The sequence below is a fragment of the Odocoileus virginianus genome, chromosome 20, assembly GCF_023699985.2.
Source record: "Odocoileus virginianus isolate 20LAN1187 ecotype Illinois chromosome 20, Ovbor_1.2, whole genome shotgun sequence".
NCBI classification, from domain to species: domain Eukaryota; kingdom Metazoa; phylum Chordata; class Mammalia; order Artiodactyla; family Cervidae; genus Odocoileus; species Odocoileus virginianus.
In genome coordinates, this window is record NC_069693.1 from 18,408,764 (window position 1) to 18,434,094 (window position 25,331).

A 25,331-nucleotide genomic window follows, 5' to 3' on the forward strand; every position below is an offset into this window, starting at 1 on the left:
TACAGGGCCAAGAATGTTTATTTTACATCTTTGCTGCTTGATATAGATGAATCTATATAGGTGAATACTGTGACTTTTTCTTAGATCTGCCAGTGTAATCAACAGTTCTACATCAAAGTCAACCACAACCGCACCCAACCTTAATCTGGCTTGAGGCTCAGAGAAGCTATTCATTATAAAGAGGTGTATCTGAGGCTCTTCCTTACATCCTGGATTATGCAAGTCAACTGGTTGCCACAGTTGAGTGGACTAGCTGCCACAGTGACCTCCCACCACAGCTACATCACTGAAGGGGTGAAGGAGGGAGGGTACATCAGCACCTGTAAGGTTGCCAGGAGGAAAAATTTAAATTGGCATTATTATTTAATTATGTTATTTTAAACAAATCATGTTTGGCTTTAAGTAGAGACAGTGAAACAGGTTGAAGTTGTAAATTATGGGTAGGGCTGTAGAAGAACAGGAAGACTATAAAAATTACAGAGGGAGAGATAATATAGTTATAAAACAGTGCTATATAATAAGAGTTTTCTTTATAAGAAGGCTTTTTTCTTTTTCAGACCTTTAAAGCACAGATCATACCACAGTTCTACATCAGAGGTCAGCAAACTCTACCAAATGATTTACTATTAAAACGGATTGTAAATAAGTTGGGTTTCATGGTATATATATTTTGTTAACAACTATTTAATGCTGCTGTTGTACCTCAAAATTAGCCATATAAAATATGCAAATGACTGGGTGTGGCTGTGTTCCAATAAAACTTTATTTACAAATAAGGGTGTCAGGCCAGATTTCAAGGAAGAGCTGAGTTTACTAATTCCCCTTCTAAATCACCACAGAAATACAATGTGAGCCACATATGCAATTTAAAATTTTATAGCAGCTACACAAAAAAATAAGCAGGTGAAATTCATTTTAATATTTTATTTAATCCAAAATATCGCAAATATCATTTCAACAAGTAATCAATATAAAAAGCTATCAATGAGATACATTTTAAAAAATATGTCTTCAGACCTGTTGTATTTTGTACACTAAGCATCCCAGTCATTACCAGTGCTCAGCAGCCGCATGTGGCTGGTGGCTACCAAACTGCACCATACGTTCTGGATCTTCTGTGCTGGGATTTCTACAGCTATCTGGAGGTTGGCAACAGTGCTGGGATTTGGCTCTTGAAAAGCTGGGGATATAATTATGCTGCCTCTGGGAGACAGGACGAGGGATTAAAGCTTTTGGGAAGAAATATGTGGCCTCAGACACTAGCAGTTGAGGTAGCCCATGATTCTAGGGCAATGTAACTAGACCAGTGATATAGTCAGACTAGGTTAACTTGCCAATGCAATGAATGAACACACATGCAAAATGCTAACTGCCATTAAGAGAGCGAGTCTTTAGCACTTAGACTGTATCAGAATTTAAACCATATACGGATGTGGAAGATACCTGTGTAGCAAGGAAAAAAAAACTTCAAAAATTAAATTGAATTTTTCAAAAGATTTAAACAGTCTAAATGCTTTTTCAATTACCTCTGTCTAACACAGTATAATGCTAGTCACCAATAGCATGTTAACATGTTTTTAACATGTTACTAAAAGGTAATCATAATCCTTATTTTAAGCCTGGGGAAGTTCTTCAGTATTTAAACCCAAATTTCTAAGTGATTAAATCAGCATTTCCAAATTAAGAATGGACATAACTTTTTGTTAATAAAACTTAGAGGCAAGTGTTTTTAACAAAAAATTTATTACCAAAATACAATATTAAAGTCAATACATGACAAACTCCTGTAAAGCAAAATAAATTATTCTAACATTGTACAGTATTTCCAAAGGTAGTTAAAGAAGCGCTAAGACCTTGCTTCGCTGTTTACTGAACAGATAAACTGTTCTACCATGAACACAATCCTAGAGTTTTAGGCGTTAAGGCATGCAGCTTGATGTGCAGGACAATTTTACAAAATGCAAATCATCCTATTTTAATAAGATACAGTGTCAGAATTAACTGTAGTCTTTACATGTCAGTGTTTCGGAAATTTTCAGACTTTGGCTATAGAAGCAATGCCGTAGTGTTACACAATACTTATTTCTTAAAAAAATACATGTATTCATGTCCATGAATATCAAACTCAAATTTCTATTAAATATATTTTATAGAATATTACTTAGAGCACCTTGCTGTACAATAAAAAAAAGATTAAATAAGTGTCTATGAAAACTAAAAATATAGTAAGTCTCAATAGAGAAGCCTGCTTGTTTCTGTCAAGCCAAGTACATTGCAGGAAGATACAATGTAAACATAGGTGCCCACCGCTCAGATTTGTGAGAAGAGACCAAAAAAAAAATAGTAGCAAAGCCACTGATAGCTACCTCAAATAGATGAAAGATCTAGAATAAAGGCTTCTGTCAGTGTCACTACACTGTGCTGGCTGGACTCAGAACTTGAAGTCTACAGGTCAACTGGAATATAGGCATGGTACTGTTAGAATGCTGGGGATACCAACCATATACTGGGTTACTAGAGAAAGAGAGAAAATGATAGAGCCCTGATAAAGTATTATTTATAATGATCAGAATGCATCATCTTCCCCCTCCCCACCTCTGCCTTATCCAGTAAGCTTGTTTTAAAAACTATGGTCACTATCAAATCTTAGAAGTTAAGTGTTGAGCGTGGAAAACAAATACTGAGTTTTGTATAATAAAAGATCGAGTACCAGTAAATGTTATTCCTATATAAAGAGAATTCCTGCTGATTATTTTAATACCTATCTCTTCTAGAATTAAAATTGCATATTTAGTCTTCATCAGTACTTTTAGAAATACTCAATTGTTCTTGGTTGAGACAGTTAACTTAAGGCTTGTCACAAAACTGTAATGGGAAAGTACAGAACATTTTTGGTATATGGTTCCTCCTACAGGCCAGGAGAAAGCTTTTACAGATATTTTAGGCTAGAGTCAGATGAATATTTAAAGACTTTTGAACTTCTGGGTTAATTTTTTTTCCCATGAGCTAGGGAAATTTACATTTGTGATTCCAAATGGAGAATTTAAGTAACAACCAATGGAAGTGGTTTAAGGAAATGAAGAAAGTTAATTCAAAAATTCATTGTTGAAATTTTGGGCATGTTTTTTAGTTATTAGTATTTTCCAAATGATTATATAAAACTAAAGCCAAGGAAAATTTATGAAACAAAAAAATTCTTCTAAGGTTGTCAGTTTTCAGAATAATAGATTTTTATAAAGAAACACTCAGCCAGAGCCACCAGTAATGAAAAAACTGAGTGAAAACAATATAGTAATGATGGAACCATTTAAAATATTTCATTTGAATTTGAAATAAAATTTCATTGTGTCTTAATCCTGAAAACAGGAGAAAATGAGAAAACCCATTGTATGGGGTCTTGGGTAATACAGTTTAGTATATATGAATTCATCTCTCTTAAAACCAGATATCAGAAATGGATTAACTTTCACAAATAAATTAAAGCTACCTAAATTAAAGATCTGCAAAGTTACAATGAATTCTGTTTGTTCAAATATCACCATCAAATGAGATTAAAAAAAAAATCAGACAATATTTCTAGTGCCTGGCCCCACTTAAATAGTTCCTAATGCTATCTGAAAAATGTAAATTCATTCAATTCATACCTGGACTTTGGGAAGAGAATTCTTTCCTAAAATGTGTCTACAGAGTATCCTATTCAAAAAGTTCTCTTTTCGATGTTTTCTAAGCTTATGAGAGTCACAGACTTAGCTCTAGAGGATGAAAAGTCAAGTTCAGAAAGAGCACCATGAAGGTGGCGCAATGCATGGTGCACCGGCCGCTTTTTGATTTGTAGGCAGAACTGACATTAACAGAACAATGCATACATAAATGATCAGGATTACAAAAGCAAAACCAAAAACTCTGTTCTCTTTACCCTTTGAAATATGCTGTAATACAAAATGTATAATTAACGAGAAGATTTCATCTATCTGATGGCGAGTTTTCACTGGCTTCCCATGTGTCCTATTGCACACCAAAAAAAAATGCAATTTCCTGGATAGGAGAAACCCAAATGTTTTTTGTTATTAAAAGTTTTGGAAACACTCTGAATTTTTACTATATTTTAGCCACATTTGGTTATACTTCGTATGCTAAATATAACTAGATAAAAAACTAAAGGAAATAAAATCTCAATAGTAGTACTCATTAGAAGGGGCTTCTGAATTTCATCCCACCTCCCCTAAATGATTTTTATTTAACAGTTTAAACTATTTCCAAGGTCTCATGGCTAGATGCAGTTTCCTACTTTGTTGTTTTAACAGACTTTTTAAGATAACAAGCATGGTCTAGTTTAGAAGAGTGGATTAGAAGGCCTACGTAACTACTGAGAAAACTGGTGTTTCTATCAACACTCTGAAAAGAATCTCTGAGAAGTGCACTGTGCTCAACCAGTCACCATTTTTACGAATCTTGAGTTTTGATTTGAGGTTGGTCGGAATTCACCTTTCTCCTCTTTTGCTCACAAGACATTCACTGTAAATTTAAGACAATAATTTACTTTGTAAATGGTTACTTATAATCTAGATTTGGATCTAGAGATCTCTTTTCTTTCTAAAGAGTAAAGTATTAATAATATATCTCAGGTTGGGTATAGATTTATTCCTATCAATCTGGCAAAAGATTTCAATTGATCATCTCAAAGCCCTGTAATAATCTTATTTTTCTTGTTGATACCAAAAAACCCTTAGACACTTGCCTCCCATTTCTCATAAGAGGCCTGTCATTCATGTCAAAATTGAGAATGAAGAAAACTAACATCTGCTCAAGACTGTGACACTTTAGTAACAGGATGTTTTGGAATAGTTCCTGAAAAGCCCCTTCTTAACTCTCTTGCTTGCATTTCTACACTATAATAAGCTTTTAATAATAAATACACCCAAACTAAGAGGTAACAGAAGGTTATTGTAAGGTTATATCTTGGCTGCCTCCTCAAACCACTTTCCCTCACTCAAAATGCTTAAATATTATTACCCCTTATCTATTTGGAATTTCTTTTATTACATTACAAATTTGGTTCCAAAGTCCCATCTCTCATTTCCTCAAGAATCACACCAACTATTTCTTCTGTGTCTAGTAAGTTACTGGACAGCACAAAGGGCAAACTGCAGTTTAAAGGATTCTTCTTCGCTGGTTTCCTCTTTGGATAACAATTCCATCTAATTTGTGTTTAGAGTTGTGTTGTGGTCCTTATTTAGGATGATGTTTACAATTTCACCCTCATGCTCTTTCATATGATCCAAGAGATTCTCTTTGCTGGTAGATTCAAAACCACATATACAACAACAGAAGAGTAAAACGCAATACTCCACGCCAGGAGGGGCTAGACTGGAGTTTTTTTCTAAACTGCATGAGGTATTACTTGCAGGGCTTAGCTTCTCATTCTCATTGGGACCTTTGACTTCACTGGGAGTCTGGGGAATCAGCTCTGAGGATGACACCAAATTTTCTGAACTTGCAGAAGCGAGAGAATTGGCTCTTTCTTCACTGCTGTTTAATACTGTCTTTCCAGAGGATTTCCCCCGAATCCTTAAAACAAAACACATCAAATCTTGAGTTGGTTATAATGCAGACTAGTAGACTTAACTCTACCTTTACAGAAAATGTATATATACGTAGCCATAATTTACTTGTATATAACAGTAAGATCAAATACCTGCCACTCTGTGAGATCGCGTCATTAATGGCCTTGTTCACTTGCTCGTAGTTGTAATTCTGGTCACTGGCGTGTTTCCACATGTGAGACTTCAGAGAAGGGGGGTGGCTGCACACATACCCACACAACGAGCATCTGAAAAACCCAGACGAAGGCAGTCAGGTGATCCCGCGGTTCTGTGACAACTGTTAAATCTGTTCTCCTGAGGACATTAGCTACCACATTTCACTGAATCTAAGATGCCACTGATTGTAAGAGACATACTGCTATCAGAGGCTAACATGTCCTAGTGCGGATCTCTCAGAATCAATGAAATAAAAGTATTTTACATTATAAAGAAATTATAAGAGTCAGGACAAACATCCCATATTACTTTAGCTATCACAGTATTTGGGAAGATTTCTAATATACTAACATGCAAAATCTTTGCACTAAATTATTTAACCACACAGATACACAAATATACAAAATCAATTCTCTATACTACCTATTTCTTAAGAAAGCAAAAAGGAATTAAACAATGTTCAACATTAACTCCATGCTTACTTATAAATTCACAGAAAATATAAGTAGCAGTCCTGAAATGCTTCAACAATGTAGATTTCATAAGTAAAACAGATACTTATCTTAAAGTTTCTAGTCCAAGTAACAATTATTTGACATAACTGGGCATATTCAGTAAAATCTGAACAAATAAACTACTTTAAAAAAATTAACAGATTATTTTTAGAGCATGCTTATGTTTATCCTCTTTTCCCTCTGTACCCAATTCCTCCTATCATTAACATCTTGCATCAGTATGGAATATTTGTTACAACTGATGAACCAATATTGATACATTATTATTAACTAGTGTCTACAGTTTATATTAGTGTTCACTATGTTGTACAGTTCTATGTATTCTGATAAATGCATAATGCCATGAACCCATCATAATAACATGCTAAATAATTTCCCAGCCTGAAACGTCCTCTGGCACTACACCTACTTACCCCTCCCAAGCCCTAACCACCGGCAGTCACCAATCCTTTTATTGTCTCCACAGTTCTGCCTTTGCTAGAATGTTGCATATCTGGAATCATACTGTATTCAGCCTCTTCAGACTGCTTTCTCTCCCTTAGCCATTTGCATGTAAGTTCTTCCATGTCTTTTCAGAGCTTGAGAGGCCCCTCTCTCCATCGCTGAATAATATTCCACCAAGCTACCATATTTGTTACTGTTTTCTATTTGTTGTTCTTGTTCTATTGTTTTCTTCTACTCTTTTGCTGCCTTTTGTGGTTTTCACTGAGCATACTATATGATTCAATTTTCTCCTTTCTTAGCATGTCAGTTATACTTATTTTTTTACTTTATATTATTGGTTTTCCTAGTGTTTGGCAAATACATTTACAGCTAATCCAAACCCACCTTCAAGTAACATTATACTGGCTTCATGGATAGCTCAGGTACATTATGATAAAATAAAGGCATCTAGTTGCTCCCTAATTTTGTCAATTATGAATAAAGCTTCTATTAAACATTCATGTGCAGGGTTTTCTGTGAATATAAGTTTTCATCATTTGTGTAAATACTTAACAGCAGAATGTTTATCTTTTTAGGAAACTGCAAACATACTTTTAAAAAGTCATTTTTATTAAATACTTAATTACCAATCTAACAAATCAGGTAACTTATCTGAACTCTTCACCACAACAAGACAGTCAGTAGAGGGGTAAAAGAACCACTTTGAGACATGCCAGAACATTCTGTTCTTAACAAGGTCTGCTCTCAGGAGAAGTTATTTAACCAGAGTCTAACCTACTGGAGTTTTATCAGAGCATAACTGACCTGGGGGAAAGAAACACCCAACTCCAGGCCACTCCAGCTCCAGCTGTCTTGTCCACCAAGGGCTGGGGAGGGAGGGGCCTGAGAAGTACAGCTCACAGCTCAGAGGCACAGGCTCACTAAAAACTGAGACCTAGTTTGGACTACAGAACATTTTCCTTCCCTGTACTTTTAACCATCACATTTCTGAAGTCCTACTGACAGCAGAGCTTTTACCCAGTACATCATGCCTGATTGCCAAGAAAAAACTGTAAGACACACTAAAAGGCAAAAACCAAAGTTGAAGAGACAGAGCAAGCACAGGAACAAGAGTCGGATATAGTAGGATGTTGGAATTATTAGACTGCTGATTTAAAATAACTATGATTAATAATTCTAACAGCGCCAATGAATAAAATACATGGCATGGGAAAACAGATGAGTAACAAAGCAGAGAAATGGAAATGCCAAAAAAGAACCAAAGAGAAATCAAAGAGATCAGAACCCTATAAAATGAGATAGAAAAATAGGTAACAGAAATGAGGAGTCCTATAAGGGGCTTATTAGTGGACTGGATACACCTGAGGAAAGAATCTCTGAGCCTGAGGATATCACAACAGATAGAAACCTCCAAACCAAAAAGCAAAATAAATAAATAAAAGAAAGGACTGGAAAAAACACAACAGAATATACAACTATAAAAGGTGTAATCTATGTAACGGGAATACTAGAAGAGAGAAAGGAACAGAAGAAATTTATTTTAAACAGTAATGACTGAGAAGTTCCCTAAATTAACACCAGATGTCAAACCATAGATATAAGCCTCTCAGAGAACACCAAACAGGATAAATGGCAGAAAGACTACACTTAAGCCTATCAGGTTTGAACTATAGAAAATTAAAGAAAAAGAAAAAAGGAGCCAGAGGGAAAGATAAGCAAAGAAGAATTAAATCAAACTTCTCAGAAACAATGCAAGAAGTAGAGTGAACTATTCAAAGTGTTGAGAGAAAAATCAACCAACGCAGAGTTCTGTACCAGCAAACTTACTCTTCAAAAGTGAGTAGATTTAAAGACTTTCTCCAACAAACAAAGTTGTTGGTGGTAAATCTGTCTTGCAAGAAAGGTTAAAGAAGTTCGTTAGAAAGAAGGAAAATGGTAAAGTTCAGAAATGTGGATCTATACAAAGAAAGGTAAAACATCAGATAAGTTATGTTGCTGCTGTTGTTTAAGCCACGCCGTGAACTGTAGCCCGTTCCTCTGTAGGAGGAGCTGTAGACAGGCTCCTCTGTCCACAAAATTCCCCAGGCAAGAATACTGGCAGGCGTGCCCATTGCTCCCTCGTGGGGATCTTCCTGACCCAGGGATCAAACCAGTGTTTCCTGCATAGGCAGGAGGATTCCCTGAGCCACCAGGGAAGTCCCAGATAAGGTGTAAGAGAGGGTAAAATAAAAGTTTTTAATTTTAATTCCTCTGAGAGATCACAGTTTGTTTAAAATAATAATAGCAACAACATATTCGATTATGTATGCTTATGTGTGTGTGCACACAGGTGTGCACGTGCATGCACACACACACTCTATGTGTAAGTGAAATGAAAGCAGTAATGCAGATAATGGAAGAGAAGAATTAGGTTATTTTATTACAAGGTACCTGGGATACCCATGAAGCCAGTAATGTTACTTGAAGGTGGATTTGGATTGGCTGTACATGTGTATGCCAAACCCTAGGAATCCATTAATGAAAAGTAAAAAAAAAATGAAGTACAACTGATATGCTAAAAAAGGAGAGAAAATGGAATCATATAACATGCTCAATGAAAACCACAAAAGGCAGAAAAAGAGAAAAAGAAAAAAAATAGAACAAGCACAGCAAATAGAAAACAGTAACAAATATGCAGCTATGAATTCAACTATTATCAATCATCATTTAAACATCAATGGTCTAAATACACCAATTAAAAGACAGACACTGGGACCTTCCTAGTGGTTCAGGGGATAAGGGTGGCCTGCCAGTGCAGAGGACAAGGGTTCAATCCCTGTTCTGCGAAGAGACCCCACTGCACTGAGAAGCCCGCACAGCACAATGACAAGCAGCTCCCACTTGCTGCAACCAGAGAAAGCCCGAGTGCAGTCCCAGTGCAGAGCCCAACGAAGACCCAGCACAACTAAAAACAGAGAAAAGGACAGACTGTCAGGCTGGATCAAAAGCAAGACCCAGCTATATGTTGTCTCTAAGAAACTCACTTTATAGACACCTATCAAATGGATAAAGAATATCTAGAGCAAACCTATAGGTAACATCATACTTAATAGGAAACTAAAAGCTTTCCTGATAAGTTTAAGAACAAAGCACAGATCTTGTCTCACCATGCCTTTTCAATACCATAACTGAGTCCTAGTTAATGCGATACATATGTGTATACACATGTATACACAGTTTGTTCATGTACCATCTGATTGTCTACACAGAAAATCTTAAAGCATATACCAAATAACTCCTAGAACTAATTAACTTTGTGTTAATATGTAATTAACAGGGTTAATATATAAAGAAGGTTATTATAAAAGATTAATATACAAAAAAAGTCAATTGCTTTCCTATATTCCAGCCATAAACAAGCAGTATTTGAAATTAAGAACATTTAATCCCACTTACCTTAGCAGTACTGAAAACAAAATATTTAGGTATAAAACTAACAAAATACGTACAAGGTCTGTCTTTATGAAGAAAACTACAAAACTCTGATAAATCAAAGAGCTATAAATGTAGAGTGTCTATACTCATGGATAGGAAGACTCAATACTGTCAAGATGTTAGTTCTTTCCAACTTGATCTACAGATTTCAATATTATTCCAATAAAAACCCCAGCAAGTTATTTCGTGGATATTGACCAACTGACTCTAAAGTTTGCATGGAAGGCCAAAGAACCAGAAGAGCCAACACAATATGGAAAGAGAAGGACAAAGTTGGGAGTGTGACACCACACATCCATGGAATTCATAAAAGATGAGCAGTCAGCAAGGTCTGAGTCACTGAGGGGGACTAAATAGCTGGGATTCAGCCTGTTTTTTTAGGGCAGTGAAACTTCTCTGTATGATACTGTAATGGTAGATACATGTCATTATAATTTGCTCAAATGCACAGAGTGTGCAGTATCAAGAGTGAACCCAAATATAAACTACAGACAGGATTACAATGATGCGTCAATATTGGCTCATCAATCCTCACAAATGTACTACTCTGGTGGGGAATGCTGATGATGGGGGAAGCTATGAATGAGTGGGGCAGACACTATATGGGAAATCTTTGTGCTTCTGCTTGATACTGCTGTGAACCTAAACTGCCTCTAAAAATTAACCTATTAAAAATAAGCTGACAGTGGGGCTTCCCTGATGGTCCAGTGGTTAAAACTCTGCATTTCCACTGCAGGGGGCATCAGTTCGGTTCAGTCGCTCAGTCGTATCAGACTCTTTGAGACCCCATGAATCGCAGCATGCCAGGCCTCCCTGTCCATCACCTACTCCTGGAGTCCACCCAAACCCATGTCCATCGAGTCAGTGATGCCATCCAGCCATCTCATCTTCTGTCATCCCCTTCTCCTCCTGCCTGCAATCCCTCCCAGCATCAGGGTCTTTTCCAATGAGTCAACTCTTCGCATGAGGTGGCCAAAGTATTGGAGTTTCAGCTTCAACATCAGTCCTTCCAATGAACACCCAGGACTGATCTCCTTTAGGATGGACTGGTTGGATCTCCTTGCAGTCCAAGGGACTCTCAAGAGTCTTCTCCAACACCACAGTTCAAAAGCATCAATTTTTCAGTGCTCAGCTTTCACAGCCCAACTCTCACATCCATACATGACCACTGGAAAAACCACAGCCTTGACTAGACGGACCTTTGTTGGCAAAGTAATGTCTATGCTTTTTAATATGTTGTCTAGGTTGGTCATAACTTTCCTTCCAAGGAGTAAGTGTCTTTTAATTTCATGGCTGCAATCACCATCTGCAGTGATTTTGGAGCCCAGAAAAATGCAGTCAGTCACTGTTTCCAGTTTCCCCATCTATGTGCCGTGAAGTGACAGGACCAGATGCCATGATCTTAGTTTACTGAATGTTGAGCTTTAAGCCAACTTTTTCACTCTCCTCTTTCATTTTCATCAAGAGGTTCTTTAGTTCTTCTTCACTTTCTGTCATAAGGGTGGTGTCATCTGCATATCTGAAGTTATTGATATTTCTCCTGGCAATCTTGATTCTAGCTTGTGCTTCCTCCAGCCCAGCATTTCTCATGAGGTACTCTGCATATAAGTTAAATAAGCAGGGTGCCAATATATAGCCTTGACTACTCCTTTTCGTATTTGGAACCAGTCTGTTGTTCCATGTCGAGTTCTAACTGTTGCTTTCTGACCTGCCTACAGGTTTCTCAAGAGTCAGGTCGGATAGTCTGGTATTGCCATCTCTTTCAGAATTTTCCACAGTTTATTGTGATCCACACAGTCAACGGCTTTGGCATAGTCAATGAAGCAGAAATGATGAATATTATTTTTTTTCCCTAAAGGTCTACTATTTCAGTGACTAAAGTCAATAGACTAGCCAGCTTCTATGGATTTAACTTAGCTTGTACCTTTAAAGTTCCAGAGACCTTTATATCAAAGTTTTTTAAAATATAAAAAGCTTTTATAAAAAGAATATACATATATACATGGCATTATTAAAATAATACTATTATTCTTTTAATTTACTACAGAAGTCCGTTTTCCAGCATTTTATTCATTATACCTGCACTGATAGTCGTGAGTGAGATTGGTGTAGTTTTCTTTCTGTTGCCCTTGCCAAATTTTAGTATCAATATTATTCTAATTTTATAAAAAGACTTTGAAAGCGTTTTTATAAAGGCTTTAAAGAAAAAAGAAAAAACTTAAAAAAAAAGGTGAAGGGCTTCTCAGGTGGCGCTAGTGGTAAAGAACCCGCCTTCCAATGCAGGAGACATACGAGATGCAGGTTCAATCCCTGGGTCGGGAAGATCCTCTGGAGGAGGGCATGGCAACCCACTCCAGTATTCTTGCCTAGAGAATTCCATGGACAGAGGAAACTGGAGGGCTACAGTTCATAGGGTCTCTCAAGAGTCAGGCACAACTGAAGCAGGCAATGCCATGTTCTTCATGGGAGGCTTATTTTAGGAACACAGAGAATTTAATGTTAGGAAATATATAATTATAAATTATAATATTTAATATATTATATATAATTAATATAAAATATCATAATATTATAATATAAACGTATTATTATAAATCATTATTTGAAAGAATCAGAAAGAGACAAGTCATTTTCACTGATGTTACTGAAACTTAATCCAAAGAAATTCAATATCGACCTTAAGAAAAATTTTTATTATGGACAACTGAAACAAAAACTAAAGTAGGAAAGTATAATGGGAATCTCCATTTCCCAACTCCAGTAATTACTGACATTTTGCTAGTCTTGTTTCATGTATTCCCTCAAATTCCCCTGATTTCTGCAGAAGTATTTGAATGAGGATCCAAGTAAGATCTACACAGTCATCCCTGGGTATATGCATGGAACTGGATCTAGGACCTCCCATAGATACCGAAATCTGAAATGCTCAAGTCGCTCATGTGAAATGGTATATATAGTACTATACTGCATTTGGTTGGCAAGTATCTTGAACTCTTTTAACATGTGATAATTCTTTCTTTTCCCCATCCCCCTCACGCCACTCGTATGCTGAAGAAACCAGGTCATCTGCCTTCTAGAATATTTCACAAGCTGTCCCGATTCCTTTCTGTTACTGTCAAGAGTCTATATTCCCCACATCTTATTTTTTTTTTTTTTGTAAATGGCAGTGTGAGATCTAGAAAAGAGTTTCTAAACCTTAGCACTTGGCATTTGGGCTAGACAATTCTTTATTGCGGGGGCTGCTCTGGGCATCATGGGATGGTTTCACAGCATCACTTTCTTCTACCCAGTAGGTGCTATGAGCATCTTCTCTCCTTCTTGTGACAATTAACAGTATCTCCAGACACTGCCAAACGTCTCATCTGGGAACTACTGATGCAGAGGTGTTATCAGATTCAGGGTTAGTTTTTTCCATTTCTATTCTTTGTCAAACATAACTTCATGGGTACAGCTGAGTTCCCTACCACATTTTAGGAGGCACTTGAATCAGGCTGATAACACCTGAACCCAACTAACACTCAATAAAATTTCTCACCAAAATACGCTAGGCAAATTAATGCTTCAACATGAAAAAATATATTTACCTAAACCCCCAAACTAGCATAAAGCTTAAAGCGGAAACATCAGAAGCACTCCCATTAAGCCCAAGAACAAAATAAGGATGGTCGCTGTCCCCACTGTTATTTAGAGCTGTGGAGGTACTTTGTTTTTGTTGTTCAGTCAGTCAGTGATGTCTGACTCTGCAACCCCAAGGACTGCAGCACGCCAGGCTTCTCTGTCCCTCACAATCTCCAGGAGTTTGCTCAAACTCACATTCATTGAGTTGATGATGCCATACAACCATCTCAACCTCTGTTGCCCCCTTCTCCTCTTGCCTTCAATCTTTCCCAGCATCAGGGTGTTTTTCCAATGAGTCAGTTCTTCCCATCGGGTGGTCAAAGTATTGGAGATTCAGCTTCAGCATCAGTCTTACCAACAGAATATTCAGGGTTGATTTTCTTTAGGACTGACTGGTTTGATCTCCTTGCTGTTCAAGGAACCCTTTAGTCTTCTCCAGCACCACAGTTGGAAAGCATCAATTGTTTGGCGCTCAGTGACAAACTCTCTCCAACTCTCACATCCGTGTATGACTACTGGAAAAAACATAGCTTTGCCTATACGGACTCTGGTCGGCAAAGTGACATCTCTACTTTTCAATGTGTTGTTTAGGTTTGTCATAGTTTTTCTTCTAAGCAGCAAGTGTCTTTTAATTTCATGGCTGCAGTCCCCATCCTCAGTGATTCTGGAGCCCAAGAAAATAGTCTGTCACTGTTTTCATCTTTTCCCCTTCTATTTGCCATGAAGTGATGGGACCAGAAGCCATGATCTTAGTTTTTCAAAAGCTGAATTCTGAGCCAGTTTTTTCACTCTCCTCTTTCACCTTCATCAAGAAGCTCTTCAGTTCCTCTTTGTTTTTTGCCATTAGTGTGGTATCATCTGCATAACTGAGGTTACTGATATTTCTCCTGGAAATCTTGACTCCAGCCTGTGCTTCATCCAGCTGGGCACTTCACATGATGTACTCTGCATATAAGTTAAATAAGCAGGGCGACAATACACAGTCTTGACGTACTCCTTTCCCAATTTTGAACCAGTCTGTTGTTTCACGTCCGGTTCTAACCATTGCTTCTTGACCTGCATACAGGTTTCTCAGGAGGGAGGTAAGATGGGCTGGTATTCCCATCTCTTGAAGAATTTTCCACTGCTTGTTGTGATCTACATAGTCAATGAAGAAGAAGTAGATATTTTTCTGGAATTCCCTTGCTTTTTCTATGATTTAATGGATGTTGGCAATTTGATCTCTGGTTCCCCTGACTCTCTGAATCCAGCTTGTACATCTGGAAGATCTCAGTGCCGACATATTGAGTACAGCACTTTAACAGCATCATCTTTTACGATTTAAAACAGCTTAGCTGGAATTCCATCACCTCCACTAGCTTTGTTTGTAGTAATGCTTCCTAAGGTGCACTTGACTTCACACTCCAGGATGTCTGGCTCTAGGTGAGTGATCACATCATCGTGGTCATCCAGGTCACTAAGACCTTTTTTGTACAGTTCTGTGTATTCTTGCCAGTTCTTCTTTAACTCTTCTGTTTCTTTATGTTCATAGCATTTCTGTCCTTTATTGTGTCCATCTTTGTAAGAAATGTTTCCTTGATATTTATAATTTCCTTGAAGAGATTTCTAGTCTTTCCCATTCTATTGTTTCCTTCTATTTCTTTGCATTGTTCACTTAAGAAGGCTTTCTTCTCTCTCCTTGATATTCTTTGGAACTCTGCATATAGATGGGTTTATCTTTCCTTTATTCCTTTGCCTTTTGCTTCTCTTCTATGCTATTTGTAAGACAACCATCTTGCCTTCTTGCATTTCTTTTTCTTGGTGATTGTTTTAGTCACCACCTCCTGTACAATGTTTTGAACCTCTGTCGACAGTTCTTCAGGCACTCTATCAGATCTAATCCCTTGAATCTATTTGTCACTTCCACTGTATAATAATAAGGGATATGATTTAGGTTATACCTGAATGGTCCAGTGGTTTTCCCTACTTTCTTTAACTGTGAATTTGGCAATAAGGAGTTTATCATCTGAGCCACAGTCAGCTCCTGGTCTTGTTTTTGCTGACTGTATAGAGCTTCTCCATCTTCGGCTGCAAAGAATATAATCAGTCTGATTTCGGTATTGACCGTCTGGGGACGTTCATGTGTAGGGTTGTCTCTTGTGTTGTTGGAAGAGGGTGTTTGCTATAACCAGTGTGTTCTCTTGGCAAAACCCTGTTAGCCTTTGCCCTGCTTCATTCTGTACTCCAAGGCCAAACTTGACTGTTACTCCAGGTGTTTCTTGACTTCCTACTTTTGCATTCCAGTCCTCTGTGATGCAAAGGACATCTTTTTTTGGTGTTAGTTCTAGAAGGCCTTGTAGGTCTTTACAGAACCGTTCAACTTCATCTTCTTTGGCATTAGTGGTTGGGGCATAGACTTGGATCACTGTGATACTGAATGGTCGGCTTTGGAAATGAACTGAGATCATTCTGTCTTTTTTGAGACTGCATCCAAGTACTGCATTTCGGACTCTTTGGTTGACTATGAGGACTACTCCATTTTTTCTATGGGACTCTTGCCCATACTAACAGATAAAATGGTCATCTGAATTAAATTTGCCCATTCCTGTCCAATTTATTTCACTGATTCCTAAGATGTCAATGTTCACTCTTTCCATCTCCCGTTTGACCACTTCCAGTTTACCTTGGTTGATGGACCTAACATTCCAGGAATATTGCAATATTGTTCTTTATAGCATCTGACTTTCCTTTCAGTTACTAGTCAGTACAATTAGGTAACAGAAAGAATATGTGTAAATATCATAAAGGCAAGGTTGAGAAAATTATTTGCAGATAATACAATTATGAACCTGGCAATCCAACAGGAATTAAAAACTTTTACAAGTAATAAGATAATTCAGTAAGTGTAGCTAACATGCTGTATACATCAATAGTTTCCCCACACAACAATACTGAAAACTAGGAAAGGAAGGAAAGGATCCAAGTTACAAGAGCAACAGGGAAGAAAAAAGGAATAAGCCTAACAACAAGTGTGTGTGTGTAGGCAGTCCTTGCCCTGTAGTATTTCTGACATGAATGGATTTTAGTTACTTCTAATAGCACTGCTCAAATTTCGAAATATTATTAACTGTGAGTAACTGTAGTGTACAAACTTCACCAGGAGCTCTTTGGTACACTCTGAAGACAGTTAAAAAATATATAATCAGTGACTAATTTAAGTCATTTCTTTCAAAGTCTGTCAGTGGTTAGTTAGTCACTTCTATTAATTTAGTCAAAGACAGCAAAGTGTGTAGTTATGTTGCCTCCTTGTATCCCAGTGATAAATTCATGTAGCAATTTACAAAAATGGATGATCCAAAAAGAGAACTGGCCAACAAAATGGAAGAACACACAGCAAGAAACCCAAAAGTGGTAATGCTGGAAGTGAACTTAGACACAAATGTAAATGCAGTTAGAGAACAAACGGCTGACCAGAGGAAAGCTGATGCTGCCACTGCTGAAGCAGCTCTGGGTATGCAGCCAGAGCATCTCCATGACATAAATAACGAAAGCTGTTCCCAGGGAAAGTTACACAGTGAAAAATTTCATATAACAGAAACTCCTGGAGATGTTTCATGACACTTAAAGAGCAAAGGATAAAATGTTCAAAGTCGACCCCTACTTAGAAAGGAGTACGGCCACTGGCCAGGGCACGGAAGAGCTGCTCATCCTGTGCTGTAAGGCATACAGTGACAACACAAGCACTGTGCAAACTATTCTTGAGAAGTTCCTCGCAAAGAAATAAAACACTCATTTTCTGTGTTTCTAAGTTTTAAGCTACAGTGTAATAAGTTAATATTACTTTTAGTATTTTTCATTTTCTTATACATCTGTAACTAACAGTAAAAGAGCTTTTAATTTTTAATTAAAAAGTAATCGAACAATTGTAGTTTTCACCATTAATTAAGATGGCTTTGCATAATTTCAGCTTGCCAATCATTTTTATGGTCCCATACTATTGCACAAACTGAGAACTATCTGTATACTTAATGCATACATATATGTATGCATGGATATATATACATACAAAACAAGAAATATTCACAATAATATATATGGAGAAAACTCTGCATGCTTAAGAGGGACAACAGATGACTTGAAAAAAATGGAAGAGCCCAAACCTTGTTTGTATAAAGTTGTCAATTCTTTCTAAATTAATCTAGAAGCTTACCATGATCCCAATACAAACAGCAACAGAATTATTTTTAAGAAGAAACTATGACAAGCTGATTCTAAAGTTCATCTGTGCACGTATGTATTATCCAATCAAAACCTCAAACAAGAAACTGAATTAGCCACAAAATCTACATACTTCACTTCCTTATCACCATTTCTCCCACAGAATTTGGGATACTTTGCATATACAATTGGAAAAATGATTTTTTCGTTTGTGAAATGTAAAAGAGTGGTATAAAGTGTCCATGCAATTCTACAAAATGATAAACACTGGGTTCACAATAATTGCTTAAGGAGAAGACTACCTCTATCTTAAGACCTCTTTGTGGGTTCCTCCAAGATCTAGGACCTGTTCCTCCTGAAAGAGGCATCACTTCTCTGAATTTTGTATATAATTTGTTTACTTTTTCTTAGTTTTACCTTTATGTATCCCAAAAATCTAAAAAGAAATGATACAAATGAACTAACTTACAAAACAGAAACAGACTCACAGAATTCCAGAAGTTTATGGTTGTCAGGGGGAAGGACGGAGGGAAGGGACAGTTACAGAGTTTGGGATGGAGAGCACAGACTGCTGTATTTAAAATGGATAACCAATAAGGACCTACTGTCGAGCACAGGGAACTCTGCTCAATGTTATGTGGCATCCTGGATGGAAGGGCCGTGTGGGGGGAGAATGGATCCATGAACATGTATGGCTGAGTCCCTTCCCTGTTCACCTGAAACTATCACAACATTGTTACTCCACTATACTCCAATACAAAATAAAGTCTTTTTTTTAAAACAAGAGGAACTAAACAGCCTCTTGAAGGGGATGAAAGAGAGTAAAAAAGCTGGCGTGAATGTCAACATTAAAAAAGCTAAGATCATGGCATCCAGTCCCATCACTTCATGGCAAATAGAAGAGGAAAATGTGGATGCATTTTCCTGGGCTCCAAAATCACTGTGGATGGTGACTGCAGCCATGAAATTAAAAGATGCTCGCTCCTTGGAAGAAAAGCTATGACAATCCTAGACAGCGTATAGAAGCAGAAACACCACTTTGCTGACAAAAGTTCAGAGTCAAAGCTATGGTTTTTCTAGTAGTCATGTATAGATGTGAAGTTGGACCATAAAGAAGGCTGAGCACCAAAGAATTGATGCCTTTGAACTGTGGTGCTGGAGAAATCAGTCAATCTTAAATCAACCCTGAATATTCATTGGAAGGACTGATGCTGAAGCTCCAATACTTCGGCCACCTGATGCCAAGAGCCATCTCCCTGGAAAACATCTTGAGGCTGGCAAAGATTGAAGACAAAAGGAGAAGTGGGCAGCAGAGGATGAGATGGTTGGAAGGCATCACTGACTCAATGGACCTGAGTTTGAGCAAACTCCAGGAGATAATGGAGGACAGGAGCCTGGCGTGCTACAGTCCACGGGGTCGCAGAGTCAGACACGACTCAGCAAATGAATAGCAATCCCAAAATATTGTTTATTCACATATTTTTCGAGCATATAATCACTCTTTATATATTCTTGTGTGACTTGCTTCTTTGTCTTAGCTCAATGTTTCTGAGATTCATTCATGTTGATAGGATCATTTACCTTACAGGCTATGTGCTTTACTTTGATTTTTCTCTCTGTAGTTTCCAAGTTTCCCTGACAGATAAAATATACACGTAAACATTGTTTTAAATATTTACCCGGCATTTTGGTCATCTTCATTGGGACAGTTGTTCAATTTTACCTAGTTCACTATATTGTCTGAAATGAGCGTCTCTGCTTTTGGATGTTTAGTTAAAATTGCGAAGCCAATTTCTGTCCTAACTCAACTGGTCAGCAAATGTGGTCTTTATTTACATTTGATCTTAGCCAAAAGGCGGAGAAGCGATGTGGTCTTTATTTAAACGTTTACCTGATTATATAATCTATATCCCTTACACTGTTGTTGCTGTGCAGTTGAGGATGAGTATCTCTCAGAGCTGGAGAAAAGCTAAAATTTACTGTGAAATATTGTTCATGGTCAGAAATGCTCTTTTCTAACAATTCAGTGTAATCTACGAGGTAACCTAGGGTCTATCACTTTCATTAACTTTCCTATGTAAACAAGGCATACAGATGAAGCCTTTTTTACTTTTCAAATTTCTCTTTCATTCTACTGGATAAAGATTTATTTCTGTAAATTTTGCTGTTGTTCAATATCCCTTAATATGAAGTCCTTAAAATCTTTCTTAAGAAGAGGAGAGAGAACGCAAGAGCAATGTGCTGAGCAACTAAGTCCTAATTCTATGAATACCTACTTCAGCCTGGTACAAAGGTTATTCTGAAGGAACACTTACAATGGTGAATATTAATTTAAAGATCTAAGTATGAAAAAAAAATGCAGGAACAATCTGAAAATGGTAAGCATTTACTAAAAGGATTTTTAACTGATTAGAGGAGGACGAATATGATAAGAGAACCTTAACTTCAAAGTTAGGTAAAGGTGGCTTTAATCTATTTTTACTCCCTTTTAAAGAAAATATTTCTATCAGCTAAAATATTTTCTTATTTTCATTCCTTCTCTGTTTTTACTGTATAATTTCATAGGGCAAACCAAATTCTCTAATTCTCCAAATTAGAATGAACCACTATTAATTACTGTCTGTTTTATTCACTTCACTGAATTTATTTTCTGAAATTCTAGTTTACGTTTTTATTATCTGTATTCTTTCATGAAGGTGTAAATTCCATGACTATGCATTTTGCTGAGTCAGAAAAAGAACAGAACGTTAATGTATCAATAGAAATCTGTGATATCATGATTTATAACTATATATTTGGTCTTCGTCCCAGTTCTTGGCACAGAGCTCCTATAACCCTTGAATTCCCCAAGAGATAGAGCAATAAAGGTCTTCTCTATGTTAATGAGGTGATTCTTTGGAAAGTTCCTAGGTCAATGGTCCCCAGCTTTTCTGGCACCAGGGACTGGTTTCCTGAAAGACAATTGTTCCATGGATAGGGGATGAGGGAGATGGTTTCCAGATGATTCAAGCGCATTACATTTATTGTACACTTTATTTCTATTATAATTACACCAGATCATCAGGCATTGGGTCTCAGAGGTTGGGATCCCTGCCCTAGGTAACCTAAGGATGGAGGCTGATTGCCAGAGGAACCAACCATGTGATTAGAGGGTTGGAACGTCCAGTCTCAGAGGACAGACTACTGAGATTCAGTCAACCAGCAATGGCCAATGATTTAATCAATCGTGCTTATGTAATGAAGCCTCCATAAAACCCTGAAGGATGGTTCAGAGAGTTCCCAGGCTGGTGAACACACGGAAGGGCTGGCAGAGTGCACACCCAGAGAAGGCATGGAAACTCCACCTCTCCTGGACTTTGCCCTCTGTATCTCTTCATCTGATTGTACAACCTCATCCTTTCTAGCCAATTAATCAAACCTGAGGAGGCAATCACAAGAATCTTAATTACAGCTGATTTAATACCTGATTTATGGCCAGCCAGTAGAAGCACAGGTAACAACCTAGACTTGTGATTGGCATCTGAAGTGAGGGCAGTCTTGTGGGACTGAGCCCTTCACTGGTGGGATCTGATGCTTTCTCTGGGTGGACAATGTCAAGATTGAATTAAATTTGCAGGACACTCAGCCAATGCTGCTGAGAACTGAGTTGCTTGGTGGTATGGAAAACATTTGACATCAGAAAACCCAAGGTTTCTGAATCTGGCTAAAAACCTGAACTGAATTTTTCTACAGGCTTTCTGCCATTGCTAATAGGTCAGTTACTTTAATCCCCACAGAGCTAAGAATGTGGTTGAACTACCCTATTTCCCTGGCCTGGGGCTTTACTTGGACACCACTCCGAATCTGATTTAATTAGGAACAACTGTCTTGAGGGGTTAGGCAGAGGAAAGCAGAACCAGATGTCCTGCACTGCTGGAGGTATGACTTGAACATATGTGAAAAGACTGAAGTAGAAACCTTGCAATAGGATTTGTCTTACCACATTCAATTTTCTACGCTTCTAAAGGAATACATAAACTAAGGCCCATAGAAGAATCACTTCAAATTTTGTGATGAACCCAAGAACTCTTTGTGTCACTGTAAGAAACAAAAGTCCTTCGGTTCATTCCTTCTAAACCAAACAGATTTCTTTTCCCTCCAAATTAAACCATAAGCTAAACTGTTTTCCTTAAAACAAATTCAGGGTTTTGAAAGACTTGAGATTTTTCCCAAGCTAATACAACTGACTAACAATTCAACATGGTTTCAGATTTAAGAAATTTCAAAGATTTAAGAAATCTGTAGAGTGGAAGGTGGGCTTCCCAGGTGGTACCAGTGGTAAAGAACCTGTCTGCCAATGCAGGAGACATAAGAGACTCGGGTTCGATCCCTGGGTCGGGAAGATGCCCTAGAGGAGGGCATGGCAACCTACTCCAGTATTCTCGCCTGGAGAATCCCATGGAGAGAGAAGCCTGGTGGGCTACAGTCCATAGGGTCACACAGAGTTGGACACAACTGAAGCGAGTAAGTATAGCATGCATAGGGTGGAAGGTGGGAGGGAGGTTCAAGAGTGATGGGATATATATTAATATATACCTATGGCTGATTCATGTTGATGCATGGCAGAAGTGAACACAATATTGTAAAACAATTATCCTCCAATTAAAAATAAATAAATTTTAAAAAAAGAAGTCTAAGTTGGTGGAAGTGATGACATGTGACTTCCATGGGTATGTCATAAAAGGTAATATTGCTTTCATCTGCTTCTCACCTAAGCATTCACTTGTGGAACCAGCACACTTGGAAAAGTCCATGCGGAGAAATCATGTATGTGTTCCAGCTGAGAGGTCTAGCTGAGGCCCCAGTCGACAGTCCAACTGGTGAGGGAGCCCTCAGATGCCTGCAACCCCTGTCATCTCAGTTATCTCCAGACTTTAAGTCCTCCCTCTTGAGTCCCAGACCTCATGGAACAGAGACAGGCCACCCTTATAATGCCCTTTCTGAAATCCTGAGCTACAGAATCCCCGAGTTGAATAAAAGAGCTGCTGTTTTACACCACTAAGTTGGGGGTGGTTTGGCAGCACGCCTCATGAAGAGTTCTCTCTGGCAAAGCAGATACAGGCAGAGTGGCACAGTTGAGAGGAGCAACGGTTCAAGGCTTGGCTCTGCCACTTGGGGAGATCGTGGGAGATCGTTTCATCTACCCAGCCTCCTTTCCATATCTATCAATACAACATTAATAGTATTAACATTCCTAAGTACTGGCTGTCATGAGGATCAAGTAGGCTGACACAGACTGAGTACTCAGCACATTGCCTGGCCCATGAAAAATGTTTTTACAAAAAAATGCTAGCTATTATTATTGTGTGTTAGTCACTCAGTCGTGTCCGACTCTCTGTAACCCCATGGATGGCAGCCTGTCAGGCTCCTCTGCCCATGGAATTCTCCAGGCAAAAATACTGGAGTGGGTTGCCATTTCCTTCTCCAGCCATTATTATTACCATTTGTAATATAGCTATATAAAGACTAGACTTTTTACAATGACTGATCACACATGGGAGGCAACTCTGTCATTCCAAATGTCATTTCTGTTGCTTAAAACCTTTCTGGTTTTTTTTTGGAGATTTCTCTTTTACTTTTTGTGTCATATCAGAAAACCAGGGTCATTAATACATAAGCACACAGAATTTTTGACCCAGTTAATGTGAATCCCTGAAAATCAGGCTCATTATTTTATAAGCACACATTTTTACCTCTCCTTTCATCATCTATCTTAAATGCATGACTATTTAGAAAAATTGGCATCAGTTTCAGAGTATAAAGATATATAAGGCCTAAGCACAAAGAAAAAGATTAATACATCTCATTACAGTAAAACTAGAAAGTTCTTTTCTTCAAAAGATACCACTGAGAGTAGCATTAAGTATAGAAGATATGTGCAATACACATAGACCAAAAAAAAAAAAAAAACCCAACAAACAAAAAACTTGTATTCAGAACACATAAAGAATAGCTGCAAAATCTGTCAGAAAAAAGCAGACCACCAATAAAAAAATGCACAGTTAACACATGAAAAGATGCTCAACTACATAAATCATCAGGAAATGCAAATGAGAACCACCACAACATATGTACCTACCAGAATGATCAAAATTCAAGACTGATAAAAACAAAGTATTGATGAGGGAGTGAACTGGTACAACCACTGTAAATTGGTATAACCATTCTGGGTAACTGTTGACAATATCCGCCACACACACCTCAATGTAGCATGTTCTATTACCCCCATATTCCACTCCTAGGTATACACCCATGGAAAATAACCCATTTCATGAAAAAATATGTAAAAGAATATTGGCATTATTTATAACGGGGGAAAGTCTGGCAATAATATAAATATCCATCAAAAGTAAATAAAAAATAAATTGTGGCATAATCTTAAAATGGAATACTATACAGTAATGAAAAGGAACACATTACTTCTACACTGAATTACACACAATGAATGAAATGTCTAGCTGAATGAAAGAAGCTAGACAGAAAAGAATATGTGCTGTATGACTTCATTCATATTAAGTTCAAAAACAGGCAAAACTAATTTATGATGTGAGAAGTCAAGATGGTGGCTACCTGGTGGGGGATGGGGTAGTGAGGGGAAGGGCCAAGAGAGGGTGCTGCTGAGAAACTAGCAATGGCTTATCTCCTGGTCTGAGGAGTTACAATGATGGGTTTAATTTGTGACTATTCATCAAGCTGTATGCTTTTGATTTATGTAATTTTCAGGATATATGCTGCATTAAGTTGTAAAGTCTATATCAAAATTTTAAAAAAAGAGAGAGAGACTTAAGAAACACATCAATCAAATGTAATGTTTGGACCTCCTGATATAAACAAAATAACTCTAAAAAAAGATACTTCTGAAACATTTAAGGCAATACTGGGTATTTTTAGACTGGGTATTAAAATAGGATTGGCACTAAAAAATCAACATATAGTAATATATCTGGGTGACTCTTCTACTTAAGGAAGAATATTACCACATGTTTATTTTCAAAACATAATAAATATATAGAACCAGAACCATTTTATAGATGAGAGAAACTAAGGTATACAGATAACTATCAGTCATTAGAGCTCAACACTGGGCTTCCTGGGTGGTGCTAGTGGTAAAAAACCTACCTGTCAATGCAGGAGACCTAAGAGATGCGGGTTTGATCCCTGAGTCAGGGAGATATCCTGGAGGAGAGCATGGCAACCCACTCAAGTATCCTTGCCTGGAGAATCCCATGGACAGAGGAGTCTGGCAGGTTACAATCTATACAGCTCAAAGAGTTGGACACAACTG

General features: G+C 37.6%; 1 protein-coding gene across 5 annotated transcripts in view; it reads right to left on the reverse strand.

Annotated features, from left to right (window-relative positions):
• Positions 1-1,724: 1,724 nt before the first annotated feature.
• Positions 1,725-25,331, reverse strand: part of ZNF507 (zinc finger protein 507) — a 41,544-nt gene continuing 17,937 nt past the window's right edge. For all 5 annotated transcript variants that reach the window (XM_020873196.2, XM_070451013.1, XM_020873195.2 and 2 more), the window contains 2 exons: positions 5,696-5,830; positions 1,725-5,568 (listed from right to left, as the gene is read on the reverse strand). In XM_020873196.2, coding sequence (XP_020728855.2) covers positions 5,199-5,568; positions 5,696-5,830 — 505 coding nt within the window. In that variant the 3' untranslated portion in view covers positions 1,725-5,198. The remainder of the gene's footprint in view (positions 5,569-5,695; positions 5,831-25,331) is intronic.